This window comes from Phyllobates terribilis, unplaced genomic scaffold (genome assembly GCF_046119375.1).
Source record: "Phyllobates terribilis strain yellow unplaced genomic scaffold, ASM4611937v1 Scaffold_2__4_contigs__length_985480577, whole genome shotgun sequence".
Lineage (NCBI taxonomy): Eukaryota > Metazoa > Chordata > Amphibia > Anura > Dendrobatidae > Phyllobates > Phyllobates terribilis.
This window is the reverse complement of record NW_027362762.1, coordinates 56,597,799-56,615,218: the sequence shown is the minus strand read 5'-3', so window position 1 is coordinate 56,615,218 and position 17,420 is coordinate 56,597,799. Positions and strand designations below refer to the sequence as shown.

The 17,420-nt window shown below is 39.0% G+C and overlaps 1 protein-coding gene across 10 annotated transcripts in view; it reads left to right on the top strand.

The window, feature by feature from the left end:
• Window positions 1-16,746, top strand: part of DLG2 (discs large MAGUK scaffold protein 2) — a 1,666,258-nt gene extending 1,649,512 nt beyond the window's left edge. For 6 of the 10 annotated variants that reach the window (XM_073661711.1, XM_073661715.1, XM_073661714.1 and 3 more), the window contains 6 exons: window positions 7,303-7,353; window positions 10,158-10,259; window positions 10,805-10,977; window positions 11,170-11,279; window positions 14,020-14,111; window positions 15,287-16,738. In XM_073661711.1, coding sequence (XP_073517812.1) covers window positions 7,303-7,353; window positions 10,158-10,259; window positions 10,805-10,977; window positions 11,170-11,279; window positions 14,020-14,111; window positions 15,287-15,393 — 635 coding nt within the window. In that variant the 3' untranslated portion in view covers window positions 15,394-16,738. Of the gene's footprint in view, window positions 1-7,302; window positions 7,354-10,157; window positions 10,260-10,804; window positions 10,978-11,169; window positions 11,280-14,019; window positions 14,112-15,286 lie in introns of all 10 variants that reach the window. The other 4 variants (XM_073661738.1, XM_073661745.1, XM_073661731.1 and 1 more) reach the window with 3 other exon arrangements.
• The last annotated feature ends 674 nt before the right edge of the window (window positions 16,747-17,420 follow it).

Sequence of the window (17,420 nt, the reverse complement as noted above, 5' to 3'; positions counted from 1 at the left end):
GGACTTATCAGGGAGGGCATGAAGAGCTGATTGTAATGTTTATTTTTCTCCACTCTTTCGACAAGATATGGGCTTTAAAAGTGTACAGCGTACAATATGCAACTTTCCCCATAAGCAAAGATGGCGTGAACAGAGATTCTTCTGTGTGAGGGCGTTTGCTTTTTCTCCTCTATGACACTGCTTAATCATAAGAAGGCAGCGTTATAGAGGGGGAAAAGCAAACACCCCAGAGAAAGTCAGAATCAAGCATTTTAAGCATAAGCTGGGGAGACTTGATGTGTCTCACTTGACCATGTCGAAAACTTCACACCAGTGGTTTCTTGTAGTTACAGCCCCGGGAGAGGAGGACAACTACAACTTGGAGCTCCAGAGCAGTAAAGATCATTGAAGTACCGGAGAATTGTGGTAACCTCTTTTGTCATATTCAGCGTTTTGGATGAGCTACTAGTATCTAGGAATAAGGAGATATCTGTAGTAGGACCAGAGCATTGAATGTGACAAAAACTGCTCTTACCCAAAATGATCTTCACTGCTCTGGCTCTCCCACGCTTCAGATCTCCTCCTCTCCCTTATCTGTAATGACAGGAAGCAATGACAGTGAGGAGTTCTCACCAGATCACCCAGGAACTGCCTGGTTCTCTGTGGGTGTTTACTTTTTTTCCCCACCTCTATGATGTTTGATGTTGGGTTCTTATGATTGGGCAGCTTCATAGAGGGGGAAAAGTAAACACCCACAGAGAAGAATCTATGTTACCACCCTCTTGGTTGAACAAGAAATTTGCATAAGCTTCAAAAGCCCAAAAATCTGCAGAAGAGTTGATAAAAACAAACATTTTGATAAGCTCCTCAGTCCCTTTTAAGTTATATGAACAAATAAAAAATGTTGTATAAGGTCCTTTTTAAATGTGACCTGTGATCAGATTAAAAGTAGCCAGCTTTTGGTCTTATTTTATTCCCACCACTCTTTTGAGTATTTAGTTTTATTTTATTTTTCTTAAATCTGCAATGCTGTTCCAGAGATATGGGACTTTTTATTCAGGGCTAATTTTTATACTAGGGGTGTGTTTTAAGCCTGCTCTGCATTAGTATCCTCTGAGCCGCCCCCCTTCTTGTAAAGAGCCTAAAAATTATCACTAAATAATAAAATTCCATATCTCTGGAACCTTATAGCGGATTAAAAAAATAAAATAAAAATGGAATACTCAGGGGAGCTGTGGGAATTATATAAGAGAAAAAACTGCCAACTTTTAAGACTTCCACCCCATCCACCACCATATTGGATAGCTGCCTCAGTACTATAACAAGTATTTAGCAAAGTTTGTTCTAATTTCTTCTATTGGACAAATAAATCTCGAAAAAAAAAAAATGAAAAAAATCTTTATTAAATCACATCAGATGTCTTGGTGCATGGTCATTATTTTTTTTTTTGAATATTACCAAGCTTCACTTATTTTCTCCACTAAAAGCCATAATATTCTGCAGAATTCCTCTTGTGTGATCTCGGAGGAAATAATGAGCTTTTTATCCTGGCAGAAAATGGGTCAAGATATAGTTTCTCAATTAAATGCAAAATATTTCTGTAAGAGGTGGAGCAAGACCCTGGAGAGGAAAAAATGAGTTCGTACAACTGAAATTCATTTTCACTCAATGGCACCCGGGAGACCGGGTCAGGCGGAGGTTTCATTTTTTACTTTTATTTCCCATTAACTTCCTGGAGGAGCTGTTAGTAGTGAGCGTGAGGTCTTCACAACATATTCTGCATAGTAGTACGGAGTAGACACGAAGGGGGCTTATTGAACACATAAAATTGGCACCCAATCCTGTAGTGTTGTTGGTCCTTTTCAAATATCTACCATATTGTGTAGTTATTAACATAATGGTATCCCTTGTACTCCCAACTAGTCATGCAAGTCAAAGGGAGTTGTCTTGATCCTTTAAGGGTGTTGGTGTAAGATGTAATACTACTACAGATGGTAGCTGTTCTTAAATTTTCAGCTTTGGGAAAAAAAAAAAAAATAGGATTTTCTTCTGATACTCTGTCAGGAGATATTTATGCCGTATTTGTCTGTATGTGGCCACCCAGTGGTTGCAATGGGAATTGCAGCTTATTGAGGGTTTTTGGAAGCATGTTGTGATGTATTGAATTTGTCTATTGGGACAGATAATAAAGGACACGTGTAGAAAAAGACTCCGTAGACTGTGGCTGATATTGGGCATCAGACTTCATCATTTTTTCCTGGACCTCCACCTTTTATGGGGTCATAGTAAAACAATCACAGCTGATGATTAGATTTGGTCTATATACGTTTCTCCATCATGGGTCTCATCACAAGATGTCAGGATGAATTTGGAGTAGTTGGTATGAGCATTGAGTACCCAATACCTGCTGAAAGGTAAGAAAGGTAGCCATCATAGCAGTCAGTATCCTGCTGACAGATATTGTAGGAAACAGAAATAAATTTCAGATTATTTTATTCCAGAAATTATTTCAAAATAGAAAAGCCTAGGCCAATTGCTATACAGGGAATTCCTTATCCTGTAGGCTTCTCTTGGGTTTGAGGGGCCTACTTAAAGGGAATCTGTGAGCAAGTTTTTGGTATTTAATCTGAGAGCAGTAAAATATTGGGCAAGAATGCCTAATTACAGGATGTATCACTTACTGGGCTATGTGCTGTAATTTTAATATAATCAGTGTTTTATCAGTAGGAGATTATCACTGCAGGACTAGGACTCACCTGCAGACAAGTCAGGCTAATATGTGTAACTCCGCCCCCACCACTGATTGGCAGCTTGCTTACAATGTACACAGGAAGCTGCCAATCAGGGATGTGGGTGGGATTATACACAGCCCAGAAGTCTTAGCTCTGCTACATCACATCAGACAAAACAGGGATTCTATCCAAACTAAACCAAGCAGCTCAGTAAGTCATACATCGCTGAAATCAGGGTCTCTTTCCCTACATCATGCTGCTCTCAGATTCCATAGCAAAACCTGCTGACAGATTCCCTTCAAGGGTTTACCCCACAAGATGTTATTTATTGGAGGCCCTACAGTAGACATCATTGCTTCTCCTGCAGACTCCAGACTGCCACCAAAGCAAGAACCAAGCTTTATGCATGCTTATGCCATAAGATCTACATGCCTCATGGAGGACTTTTACAGTCCCACTATTTGATATAGTCTACCAGGTCCTGTGTCAGTCTGGACACCACGGGCGCTGTTCACTGCTCCAGATCCGTAAAGCTCTATGAAGTGAGGAAAATATCCGAAAAAATGAAGTTCCGCTGGATAAATGGCTTGTATATCTACGTGTTCCCAAATGTTATATAGGCACATAAATGCTGCGGAATAGATCACCTTTCCTTTCTTGCATTGTCCTTGTAAATAGCAGTAAGGTCAAAAGAAGATGGAGTGATCCAGATAAAATAAAGGTTGATAGGCCGGAGGAGATATTGTCACATAACGGTATAAAACATCAGAGCAAGGACGTTCGATTGTGCCAGAAATATCTGCCTCCCGCAGCTACGGCTTCAGCTAAACTCACCGGAGAGCTGGTTGTAGGCTTCAGGCAGTTATCAGAATAGAGGATTGGATCTGGATACTATAGAAATGCTGAAAGAGCTGGGAGAGGCCACAGGTCTGATACTCCAGCTTGCAGTCCTTATTAAACGATAGGTAATACTTGTTGAGGGTTTTTACTAGCATTTTGCAATAATGTTATTTTGTGATACTCTGTCGGGAGATGTTTATGCCATATTTGTCTATATGTGTCCACCCAGTGGTTTCGGTAGGAATTACAGCTTGTTGAGGGTTTTGGTAGTGTGTTGTGATAATTTATTGCATTTGTTTAATGGGCAATTGAAACCCCTTTTTGCAGAAATATAAAATCTGTATAAAAAGACTCCAAAGACCATGGCTGATATTGGGCATCAGACATCCCCATTTTTTCATGGACCTCCACCTTTGATGATGATATAGTAAAACAATCACCACTGACTAGACGTGGCCTAGATATGTATCTCCATCTTTGGCCTTCATCCATCAGACAATATCAGGCTATAATTTACAGCAGACTATATTCTGAATTTTTGAGCAGTTGAGGAAAACATTAAATATCCAGCGCCTTCTTATGGGCAAACCAAATATTTGTTAAAAAAAAAAAGCCAATATTCTGCTGACTGATTTGATTGATGGGGGTGTGACTTCTGAGACTTTCTACAATTCCGAGAAAGGAAAGCAGCATTGGTAATTTTTCCTCTGCCCAACCGCCCTAAACCACAGGGAACTCCCGCGCAGCCACATTCAAGGTGGTTGCATGTTCCATGTGCAGCAACGTGGCCAAGGTATCACTGGGTAGGAGAAGATTCGAAGAGGACTTGGTGCTACACCATACTTGCCAACTCTCCTGGAACGTTCGGAAGACTCCTGGAAAAAGAGTAGACCCTCCAGACTCCTCGGGACATGCCTGTAACCGTCATTACCAGAGTCGAGGAGTGGACCTTGGAAAGGAGGAGGATAGAGGTGTGCAGGGGCATGGCTTAAGAAAAATATAATGGTGGCTATGAATTAAATTTGCCAGTGGCTACAAATGATCTCTCCTTCCTGATGTGCTCTACACCAGCGCTGTGCCACCTTCATTTTTAGGATTGGCGAGGGTCCTATAGGTTGAAACCCAACTGATCATGAGTGAATCATGTCGCTTACATGTAGACATGGGCTCATGGGAAAGAAATATTACTTGCTATTGAGCCATCCACGCTAGCTCTTCCACTGGAGTAGAAATTTGGCTTAACCAGTATGGTCCATTGTTGTACAACAACTGGAAACTGTTGAACAAAAACTGTATCAAAGACTTGATCTGCGGATCTGTATATCCTTCACTGGCAAACTTATTTGCAGCCGGAGCTTCAATTTAATGTAAAGAGGTTCATCTCTTTGAATAAACCATTTTCGTTGTTGAGACAAAAATTGAAGATTACAAGGTGGCTGGAAATCTCTGTGATCATCTTTGATCTATGAAGGTTCCAAGAAGCAAGTGTTCAGATTCTCTGCAGTGCCTCCACAGGCGAAAATTATGTATTGTCCTTTGAAATCAATGGGCTGTCTTTATAATGCATAGACGTATGGGTCCTCCAACAAGAAGAAGGTCTCTATTTGTTGCCACAATCCGCTCTGGGTCCAAAGAAGAAGCTCCAAAATCGGGAACTCCTCAACAACTCAGAATTCCCAAACATTATATATATAAAAAAAATTTAACCTGAAGACCTGTTAACAGCCCAAAACATATTTGGGTGGCTGCTTCTTTTAGATGAGGTCTAAAGAAGTTCTTTTCTTTTTAGGAGTGAACTGATTTGTTGAATAAGGACTAGTGATGAGCAAGAATGAGCGCCACTGCTCGGTACTCACCCGAGCATCTACGTACTCGAGATGCTCGGAGCTCGCCGAGTACTTGCCCGATGCTCGGGCGGGAGCTCGGGTCCCCGTCCTGCATGTTTGGGCTATTTAGAGCACCAATCATGCAGGGATTGTCTGCCACTCACTGTAATGTCACAGCCATGGTGGTTGTGGCATTACAGTGATTGCCCAAATCGATGGGAACAGTGCTCACAGTGAAACATGAAAAGCCGGCAATTCATCAGCGGCATACACCGGTACCCGACAATTTAGAACAGAAAGAATAGAGCATCACACATAGATTAGATACATAGAAACATGTCAGTCACATATATAATAAGTACAGTGATAGTGTTGGTTACTGTACTTGTTATTTAGTGTTAAAATAAAGGATTTATTAAAAAAATAATAATAGTGTTTTTGTCTCTTTAAAAAAGCCGTCCGGCAATTCATCAGCAGCTTACATCGGTACCCGACAATTTAGAACAGAAAGAATAGAGCATCACACATAGATTAGATAGATAGAAACATGTCAGTCACATATATAATAAGTACAGTGACAGTGTTGATTACTGTACTTGTCATTTAGTATTAAAATAAAGGATTTATTAAAAAAAAAATTGGCGTGGGGTTCCCCGTAATTTTAGTTTCTAGCGGAGGTTAAGCAGACAGCTGGGGCAGATGTTTGAAGCCTGGGAAGGGGGTAATACCCACGGAGCTTCCCAGACTACTAATATCAGCCCCCAGCTGAATACCTAGTCTTTACTAGCTATTAAAATGGGGGACCCCCCCAAAAAAAATGATGTGGGGTTCCCCCTATTTTAATAGCTAGCAAAGGCTAGGCAGACAGCTGGGGGCTGACATTAATAGCCCAGGAAGGATGCCATGAATATTGGCCCCCTCCCAGGCTAGAAACACCAGCCATCAGCCGCCCCAGAAATGACGCATCCATAGGATGCCGCTGCTGAATTGCCAGCCGGCTTTTTTAAAGAGACAAAAGCACTATTATATTTTTTTTTAATAAATCCTTTATTTTAACACTAAATGACAAGTACAGTAACCAACACTGTCACTGTACTTCATATATATGTGACTGACATGTTTCTATCTATCTAATCTATGTGTGATGCTCTATTCTTTCTGTTCTAAATTGTCGGGTACCGGTGTATGCCGCTGATGAATTGCCGGACGGCTTTTTTAAAGAGACGGGTGCATGAAAATCGGAGGGTACTCGTGTGTTCCAAGTGCCCTGCTGTGTTTTTCATGCACCCTCCTATATACCCTGCCGGCCTGTCTGCTTATATATTCTGCCTGCCTGACTTTTAATTGAGCACTGTTCCCATTGATTTGGGCAATTTTTGACCTTCTGCAGATCGCCGGGGGGAGCCGCCAGAAAAATGTTCAAGTTTCCCATAGACTTACATTGGGCTCGTTGCTCGGGTCGAGCACCCGAGCATTTTAGTGCTCACTCATCACTAGTAAGGACCATTATGATGTAAAGCCTCCGTTCCTCCCGCCGACTGGAGATGGGGCTTATACTTTCAGTCCTCCACACTATGAAGATTTCCTTTATGTTTCTCATCAGCTTCAGTTTGGTCTTATGCTTCTTATCTCATAATACTAAGAACAAAAAGGAAAGGTTTCCTGGGGAGGATTCACACTGTTATGTTATTGACTCACCGGCCGGTGAGATATCTCCGCGTACAATCCTTCCCATTATATATTAACAAAGATTTCCGGCTCCATTGTGTAACAGGATCAATAATTCATCCCTTCATTAATCCGCCCTGCAGGACCCGTCACGTCTCCCCGTTTCTGTGGTAATGTTTCGTACTTCTTATTCTCTGTGTTTTATGGTTAACAACAATCGGCATTTCTTTCTTTTTTTTTTTATCTGTCTTCAACAGGGGGACAAGAGGACTGTATTTTGTCGTATGAGCCGGTTACCAGGCAGGAGAGTAAGTTTTTCATAGATTTTCCATGTTTTATTCACATACCTAAAGATCCGACCAATTAACTTGTTAAGTCCTATTGGCTGTGCGGAATTGAGGCAGCTAACTGGCATTGAGGAACATGTTAAAGGTCCTGGCTGCACGACATCAGCCAGGTATATTATTCTCTGAATCGTTACGGTGTTTCAGAGATAATATACAGTACAGACCAAAAGTTTGGACACACCTTTTCATTTATAGATTTTTCTGTATTTTCATGACTTTGAAAATTGTACATTCACACTGAAGGCATCAAAACTATGAATTAACACATGTGGAATTATATACTTAACAAAAAAGTGTGAAACAAGTGAAAATATGTCTTATATTCTAGGTTCTTCACAGTAGCCACCTTTTGCTTTGATGACTGCTTTGCACGCTCTTGGCATTCTCTTGATGAGCTTCAAGAGGTAGTCACTGGAAATGGTCTTCCAACAATCTTGAAGGAGTTCCCAGAGATGCTTAGCACTTGTTGGCCCTTTTGCCTTCACTCTGCGGTCCAGCTCACCCCAAACCATCTCGATTGGGTTCAGGTCTGGTGACTGTGGAGAGCAGGTCATCTGGCGTAGCACCCCATCACTCTCCTACTTGGTCAAATAGCCCTTACACAGCCTGGAGGTGTGTTTGGGGTCATTGTCCTGTTAAAAAATAAATGATGGTCCAGCTAAACGCAAACCGGATGGAATAGCATGCCGCTGCAAGATGCTGTGGTAGCCATGCTGGATCAGTATGCCTTCAATTTTGAATAAATCCCCAACAGTGTCACCTGCAAAGCCCCCCCACACCATCACACCTCCTCCTCCATGCTTCACGGTGGGAACCAGGCATGTAGAGTCCATCCGTTCACCTTTTCTGCGTCGCACAAAGACACGGTGGTTGGAACCAAAGATCTCAAATTTGGACTCATCAAACCAAAGCACAGATTTCCACTGGTCTAATGTCCATTCCTTGTGTTCTTTAGCCCAAACAAGTCTCTTCTGCTTGTTGCCTGTCCTTAGTAGTGGTTTCCTAGTAGCTATTTTACCATGAAGGCCTGCTGCACAAAATCTCCTCTTAACAGTTGTTGTAGAGATGTGTCTGCTGCTAGAACTCTGTGTGGCATTGACCTGGTCTCTAATCTGAGCTGCTGTTAACCTGCGATTTCTGAGGCTGGTGACTCGGATAAACTTATCCTCAGAAGCAGAGGTGACTCTTGGTCTTCCTTTCCTGGGGCGGTCCTCATGTGAGCCAGTTTCTTTGTAGCGCTTGATGGTTTTTGCAACTGCACTTGGGGACACATTCAAAGTTTGCCCAATTTTTCGGACTGACTGACCTTCATTTCTTAAAGTAATGATGGCCACTCGTTTTTCTTTACTTAGCTGCTTTTTTCTTGCCATAATACAAATTCTAACAGTCTATTCAGTAGAACTATCAGCTGTGTATCTACCTGACTTCTGCACAACACAACTGATGGTCCCAACCCCATTTATAAGGCAAGAAATCCCACTTATTAAACCTGACAGGGCACACCTGTGAACTGAAAACCATTTCCAGTGACTACCTCTTGAAGCTCATCAAGAGAATGCCAAGAGTGTGCAAAGCAGTCATCAAAGCAAAAGATGGCTACTTTGAAGAACCTAGAATATAAGACATATTTTCAGTTGTTTCACACTTTTTTGTTAAGTATATAATTCCACATGTGGTAATTCATAGTTTTGATGCCTTCAGTGTGAATGTACAATTCTCATAGTCATGAAAATACCGAAAAATCTTTAAATGAGAAGGTGTGTCCAAACTTTTGGTCTGTACTGTACTTTAAAGTCCATAGACGTAGACGGTAGTAGTCTGGTGCCGCCCCCTGCCGGCTCTTCCTAGCAAAACCGTCCAGTTCGTCTCCGGCTATGGAACTAGCCGACTCTTCTCAGCACTGCTAGGGGTGATTGACAGGTCTCTCCCATTTGTGCATATACAGTAGGGAGCATTCAATTCTTAATCATTCAGTTGAGCTCTTCTCCCGTTTGGCTGTGATCGGCTTTCCAATAAGAGTCAAGCAAAACCGAACAAACCCCAAGGGGTGCAGTATTCAGCTGAGCACTTCGGCCCCCTTGTTAGTTGGGGCCCTTGATCCCAACCAATTAAAATGTGCCAAAAGTTTTGCGAAACTATAGGTACCATTTATAATCAAGAATAAATATGTGCACCAATGGATACTAAAGCCTCTTCCCACCTTCTGTTCTTACTTTTATTCCTTAAAAGGAAATATATGAGAAAAAAAATCAGTATAACTTGTACTCTATTAATTTAAATCCCTACTCATTCTCTACCGAGGAGTCCAGTGGGTGGTCCTAATGAGTGACTGGCAGCTATATCCAGGAGGACTGTCAGTCACTGATTGGGACTGCCTTCTTGACTGACTACTAGAGGCATGGCTGCCATGGGATCATTGGTAACAGGGGGCCCAATCCTGGTTAGTTCCATCCCATTTCATAGCAGATGAACCTGCACAGGGCCCCCTTTTCTACAGAAATGACATTGATACCCAACAAGGCGGTGAGGTATTGTCCAAGGTTGAGACAAAATTCAGAAGATGATAGGTGTGGGTTCCATTGGCTCCCCCATCGATCAACGAGTGATCGCCTAACCCATGGATAAGTGATAACTTCTTTCTACTGTACAACCCCTTTAAGGACTTTAATAGAAAAACCTCCAGAGATAATCTGGTAATGATCTAAGATATACAAGATACAACGAAAATTAAGGGTTTATAATAAAGTGATGTCATCTCTCTGCAGTTAATTACGCCAGGCCGGTTATTATTCTTGGTCCCATGAAAGACCGGATCAATGACGACTTGATATCGGAGTTCCCTGATAAGTTTGGCTCATGCGTCCCTCGTAAGTATTATTGAATTATTTTAGTATATATAATATGGATTTGAACTGGATATATTATAGGCTAAGTAATAATAGCGGAAGGATCATACACTGTATATCTACAAGCGATCTTAGACCTTACTGGACATGTCTGTTTTAGTGGAGAGTTGTATACCCCATGTCATAACAATCCTGGAGAACCTTTCCTTATAACTCTAAGTTGTGCTGTTCCTTTGTTATTCCTCCTGAAAGTGTATAAATAAATTGACAACTGGGTGTTACCATTTAACCTATCCAGAGGGGCGTGTTCCTGCACAGTCTGGTAGTGTCAGCTCTGATTGGACAGTGTCAGACTTACGCCCACTTGGTAACACCCAGCTGTCAATTTATCCATACATTTCTAGGTTGAGTAACAGAGGAACAGCATAAAGAGTTCTAAAAACAACAAAAAAGGTAACTTTGACATCTTCCTGGAGGATCTAAAAATTGTGCATGTTAAAATTTTTATTATAGTTTTTTTGTTTTGTTTATTCTTTTAAATTTCCCTGACTCTCGCCCCTATATAGATACAACAAGACCAAAGAGAGACTACGAGGTGGATGGAAGAGATTACCACTTTGTCATATCTCGGGAGCAAATGGAAAAGGATATTCAAGAGCACAAATTCATAGAGGCCGGGCAATACAATGATAACCTTTATGGAACTAGTGTACAATCTGTCAAGTTTGTGGCAGAAAGAGTAAGTCATTTTTAGTTTTTTTTGTGGATTTTTCTTTTTTGGACCCCCAAATTAATATTTCCATATACATTTCTATTTTATAATTTAACTACATTGTAATATAAAATTATTTAGAGGGGGTTTCCAGATTTTAACAATTTCCTATATGCGTTCAAAAATACAGTAAATATAATTTTACCTGTTTCCTTTCAGGGAAAGCACTGTATTTTAGATGTATCGGGAAACGCCATCAAGCGACTACAAGTAGCACAACTTTATCCAATAGCGATCTTCATAAAACCCAAATCTGTGGAGTCATTAATGTAAGTACATTGCTGTAGCAGGAGACGAGGAGTGACGTTTTGGGCATTTCTGGGTGGGTTCTGTTACCTCTAGGGTGGAGTTTAGCTCCTCTAGGGTGTGGCCTTATTATTTCAGTTGTATAATGACTAAACCATAATTGGCTTAAACCCTGTGGTCAACTGAACTCATTTTTTAAGGGGTTTTCCATCTAAAGGGAGCCTTTCACATTGTACATGTAGTCCGATCGCAGTATAGAGAAGGAGACGCTGAACAGAATGACATATTGGTTTGTTAAAAAAAGATTCAGTATAACTCGTATTTTAATAATTGAAATTCCTGGTGTTTTGTACGCATAGGAGTCCAGTGGGTGGTCCTAAGAAGCTAATCTGCATGCACAGTCATACAGGGAAAACTGTCAATCACTCAATAGGACCCCCCCCATGGATTCTTATGCATGCAAACAATTTAAATGAAGGGATTTCAATGAATAAAATTGAAGGGAACAGTTTGCGATCAGCTTACTTCAAAGGACCCTTCTAATAAGTAAGGATTGTCTAAACTATAAAACATTTTCTCCACGTTCCGTATTATGCAGACATCTCACTTTGGGACTAGCATTATTTTAAAGGGTATGCTTCACTTGTAATTAAGAACTAAAGCAACTTTTATGAGGGTGTACAGTCAGCATGCTCTATAATGGAAGGGTGGAAGGGATAAGTTTGCTCCTCGTGGGTGTGGCCACATTATTTTCTATTTGTAATATCTAAATCATTCTTCGCTTAAATCTTATGATCATTTATGGTCAAATCACAATTTTTAAGTGGTTGGCCATTTTTGAAAACATATTTTAATATACATTATTGAGGAGTTTTGAGTTAATAGAGGAGGGTCCCCTGTTCAAAAGGGTGAACAGCTGTTGCAAAAAGTGTCTTTAGCTCTGTCGGACCCATCCTGTTCTTTATCACTCATGAAAGCAACTGATTTCATTAGACATTGTGTAATACTTAATTTCTCCTGTGGAGGCGCTGCAGGGAAGTCAAACACTTGGAACCTACGGTACTTCTTCATTTGCGGCTTTTTTTTTTAAGTCACTTTTATTTTTTTTGTCTGGTGGTATGTGTTGCTGTTTTTTAGCACCAAATTCTTCCTAGGGTGCACTCTTGTTCATTAATTTTTTCGCAAAAATCAAAAATGTTCTTTTATTTTCACCTTTTTAGAACCAAAAATTGCATGATCAGTTAAAATGCCGCATGCAACTCCATCATTTCTGCAAAAAAAAAAAAAATATGGGGTACAAAAAAAAATCACTCCAAAGAGGGATTAAAGAACATTTTGCGCAAAAACTTTTCAAAAAGTCACAATAAATGAGTCGGCTGCAAACATCTAGGTTGCAAAAACCACGGCCACAACGGCGAACCGAGAAATAAACAGATGAACCAATTGAAAATAGACCTCAAAATAGCAGAACGTAAAATAAGAATTTGGCGCCAAACATAAAACATTCTTAAGACAGGAAAAATGAGACAAAAAATAGGTGAAAATGCAAAAATAAATTGGGATCAAAGTGTCCAGGTTCTCCATAGATTACTGGATATCTACTCCACATTATGCAAAATATCTTTGGGTCTGCCATCCCCAGGGAGCATGTCACGTATAATCAAAAGACTTTGTACAGCTTTATACATTTTTGTTTTTTGTAGTGTATTGTGTCACTTTTCTATTTTTATGCTTTTTTTCAATAGTTTTTTTTTTTCTAGCCATTTATCCTCCACAGCTTGCAAGTGTTTCTATACACTGCAAGCTGCTCTATCCTGGCCAAATCCATCAGTCAAACTTAATTACGGGCGGTTGCCTCTGCTCTGCGTGTGAACAGTTATGAGCATGCGCATGCTTCCAATCTGTGGGGGAACCAATACATATGCCCAGACCTGTAAACACCCCCCCCCCACCTAGGTAGCACTGCTTTCCTACTCCTTCGCTGTCCCGCGCAACAAATGTGCGCATGCCCTACTCTCACTCACTTTTACATAGCTAACGTGCCATTTCATCTCAGATGAGATTGACGCGTGGCGCAGGGCAGGGAGCACTGCAGGTTGTCTGCATGTCCAATGTGCCTTTTTTATGTCAAGAGGGAGGGAGAGCGGCACATAGAGCAGGATGATGGCAGAGAAAGAAAGCAATGCTATCCAGATGTGGGAACATTGACAGATCTGGGCATGTGCATTGGTTCCCCCACAGATTGGAACTCTGCACATGCTCAGAACTGTGTGTGTTACACAGCGCAGAACAGAGACACATGTGGCCAATAAAGGATTAGAAGGACAAAGAAAACAATTGCAAAAATGCACACAGACTAGAGACACAATAAATGACTAAAAAAAATGACAGAGCCTTTAAATAAGAAATCAACCTATTGACTTCTTGGGGGTGTACAGTGAGCGCGCTTTGTGATATGTGCAGAGGGTCCTGTGACAGAGAGGGAAGAGGAGTTAAGTGACCACAATCAACCACTGTCAGTGGTGCGATCTGTATCCAGATGTTAGCTGCGATGGTAATGAGATGATGGCTTAGCTTACCCCAGTGTACACAGCACAATCTGAAAAGTAATAGGAAGTCTTAGTCTATTTTGAGAATTCTGCAAATCTATAAGATGTAGCCTAAAATAGTAATGTGGAAAATGTAGAAAAAAAAAAACTTGGTTGAAACTTTTTTTTTTCTTTTACATCTATCATTTACTTGTTTTGTATGTATTTAATACAGGGAAATCAGTAAGCGCCTGACGGAAGAACAAGCGAGGAAGACCTATGATCGAGCTCTGAAGTTGGAACAGGAATTTGGAGAGTTTTTTACAGGTGACTCCTTAAACGACTCTTATTGAAAACTTAAATTTTTTTTTTCAAACTTTTCACAAAGTTTTCTCAACAGAGTCCTAAGTGATGCCGCTGGTTTCTCAGCCTGTGTGAAGAGTATAAAATTCGAAACCTTTAAAGAGCAACTCCACCCAAATTTCCGAGTCCACGATTTGGCGCAGATCGTACGTCAGTTTGTGGTGCTCAGAGAAGATTTTACGTCTTTTCCCAACAGCGCCCCCTTTTTCACTATAGGGGGCGTACTTAAATGGATATGCAAAAAATGACTTTCAAATGTGATAGGATTTGCTCATTAAAGAAAATTCCCTTCTACCCTCTAAGAAAAATAACTTTGTATATAAAAAATGTAAATCAGAATTTGTTGCAGTAGTCAAAGTTTGTCAATGTTGCTTCTCTTATTTACAAGGTGCGTAAGTTTTCACCTTTAAATTGGCTTCTCCGGAATAATTTGTGATCATAAATGTTCTTAATAGAACATGCTCAAAAAATGACAGATGACAACCAATATGGCTGCACATCCCGTTGTCACTTTCACAAAAATTTCCACCAGTATTGAATAAAAAAAAATTTATATAAGTGAACAAGATTCCATTACCAAACTTTTTTTTAGTAATTTTATGTTTTGATTAAATATTCCCTTTAAAGGGGACCTTTCACTGTATTTATTTTTATTTAAATGGAGTGTCTCCTCCGATTGCCGCTGCTCCACTGAATCTGGAACAGTTTTTCTTTTTTTTCTGTGCCCCTCCGTTCCAAAGTTATGCCCCCCGGTAATAATGGGGCGTATACCACAGAACTTCTGTGGCACACGCCCAATTGGCTGCAACAACGTCACATGAACCCCAGCGCTGGAAAGGCGCAGTCAACAAAGGTAGGTATAAGGTGTTTTATACCAGAGCCTGTGGCTCAAGAGCTTTAGCTCCTGCCTGCAATTATAGAGGTTGTCGGTTCGAGTCCTGGAGAGACTCACAAAAAAAAGAGAGAAAATGATAAGGTGTTTTTATTCTACTTGAAAGAATATAGTAATTGAGAAGGGGTTGTCTGAGTAGTGAACAACCCCTTTAATGTGTTACATATGCGTAAAACTTAGAACATTTTTGTCCTTAAATATCTTTTGAATTAAAAATTTGTTTGTTTGTTTTTGTCAATTTTTGCAGCAATCGTTCAAGGCGACACTTTGGATGATGTATATAACTCATGCAAACTGGTAATTGAGGATCAATCTGGACCCTTCATCTGGGTTCCTTCAAAGGAAAAGTTATAACTTAGCAACTAGTATTAAATCGAGACGAGAACTTAGAAGAATTCCCTTCTTTTTTTTTTGTCGAACTTATTTTTTTTTTTTTCTTAAGATGTTTTGATGTAAATTATCTTCTCGAGGTCTGTGAGTTTTTCAATGAATGTAGAGCAAAAATCGACGGGACAGAATTCCGGATCTTTTAAAAAAAAAACAAATAAAAAAACAACCGATGACTGTTACATTGTTGATGGGACCACCGATGCATGGACAGTAAGTAGATGCTGATCCCTTTATCACTAATGGAATTTCTTATAGAGAAGAAGCTTAAACGCCCGAGATCATTCACATCTGCACCTGCTCCTCTGGACCTCCATCGTATGCTCCTGGCATGGAACGCAAGTGGACAATGCATTCTACTCGCTAGGCTTGATGTGTCGATTGCTCTAGCGAAAAATCTTAAGCTTCTTCTCAATCACAAATGTTTATTTCTACACAAATAATTAGGGTAAAAATGGAAAAAAAAAAAAAGTGGCATTTTAACTAAACGCACCTTTCAAATATTTAATACAAGAAAAGAGAAGGTAGCATGTTTGATATATCATAAAAAAAAATGTCATCGATGTGTTCGGTGTTGAGATTCGTTTCCTGAAATTTTTCATTTTGTTTGTCTTTTTTTTTTTTACCCTTGTTAAAAGGGTTAAAGGAAAATGTGAAATTCGAAAAAGTTTTTTGTATTTGTTCTTAGATTTGTTCTTTTTTTTTTTTTTTTAATTCAGAATGACTCATGTGCGGTGTGAAAAAAACATTGAATTCTGTGTAGGATATTTAAAGTGGGTGGGAAAAAAATAAAATAACAATTTTTTTTATAAAGGAAAGGTCTTAAAGCTGAATGAATGTGAATGTGAATTAAGAATTGCTCGTTGTACATTTTCATAAGCAAATAAATATTTACTATATGTTTTATAGTCAAAAGGGATGCGAAACGCGACGTAGCTATAGAGGCCATGTTTACGATAGTACCATCAGACGTTATGTTCCTTTCTTCCATCTGCTCCCCTTGTAGGTTATCAAAAAGGGGCTAATGGAGCCGAGTAAAACATGGTTTTTAGGATCTGACTACACTTTGTAGTCTGGATCCGTGGAGACGCATAAGTCAGCATAGGAGCTGTGTACAGAAAATGGTAGATTTTTAATCAAAACTATTTGTAAAGTTGCTTCATACTTTCTTTAAGATGCAGTGAAAAAAATAATTGGTTGTATGTGAAAAACCATCAATGTTTTCATAGAATTAAATCGTTAGTAATATTAATTTATAATTTTCCCCAACTTTTTTTATTTTTTTATTTTGAGAAGTTAGGATATATTTAACGTATTAATTAATTTTATTTTCCCCAACTTTTTTTTTTTTATTATTTTTTGAAGTTAAAATTAATTAATACATTAAATATATCCTATTTTCCCCAAACTTTTTTTATTTTTTTATTTTGAGAAGTTAGGATATATTTAATGTATTCATTAATTTTAACTTAAAAAAATAATTAAAAAAAAGTTGGGGAAAATAAAATTAATTAATACATTAAATATATCCTAACTTCTCAAAATAAAAAAATAAAAAAAGTTTGGGGAAAATAGGATATATTTAATGTATTAATTAATTTTATTTTCCCCAACTTTATTTTATTAATTTTTGAAGTTAGGATATATTTTAAGTATTATTTAATTTTATTTTCACCAACCTTTTTCTCTTATTTTTTGAAGTTATGATATATTTAATGTATTAATTAATTTATTAATTAACAGTTAATTTATTTATGTATTTATTTATTTTTATGTTTTCATCGATTTTTTTTGCACTTTACTTACATTGGTTTCTTTTAAATAATTTCCTCTATCGGGTACATATTAATTTAGATTACAAATATAATACAAGTTACAGTAGTAAATCTACAAAATGCAAATTTGGGGAGCGCCATTTAAAGACCAAACCTAATGCTTGATCTTTGCTGAAGATTTTAGAATTACACCTAACTGGTACTTAAATTTCGATTTCT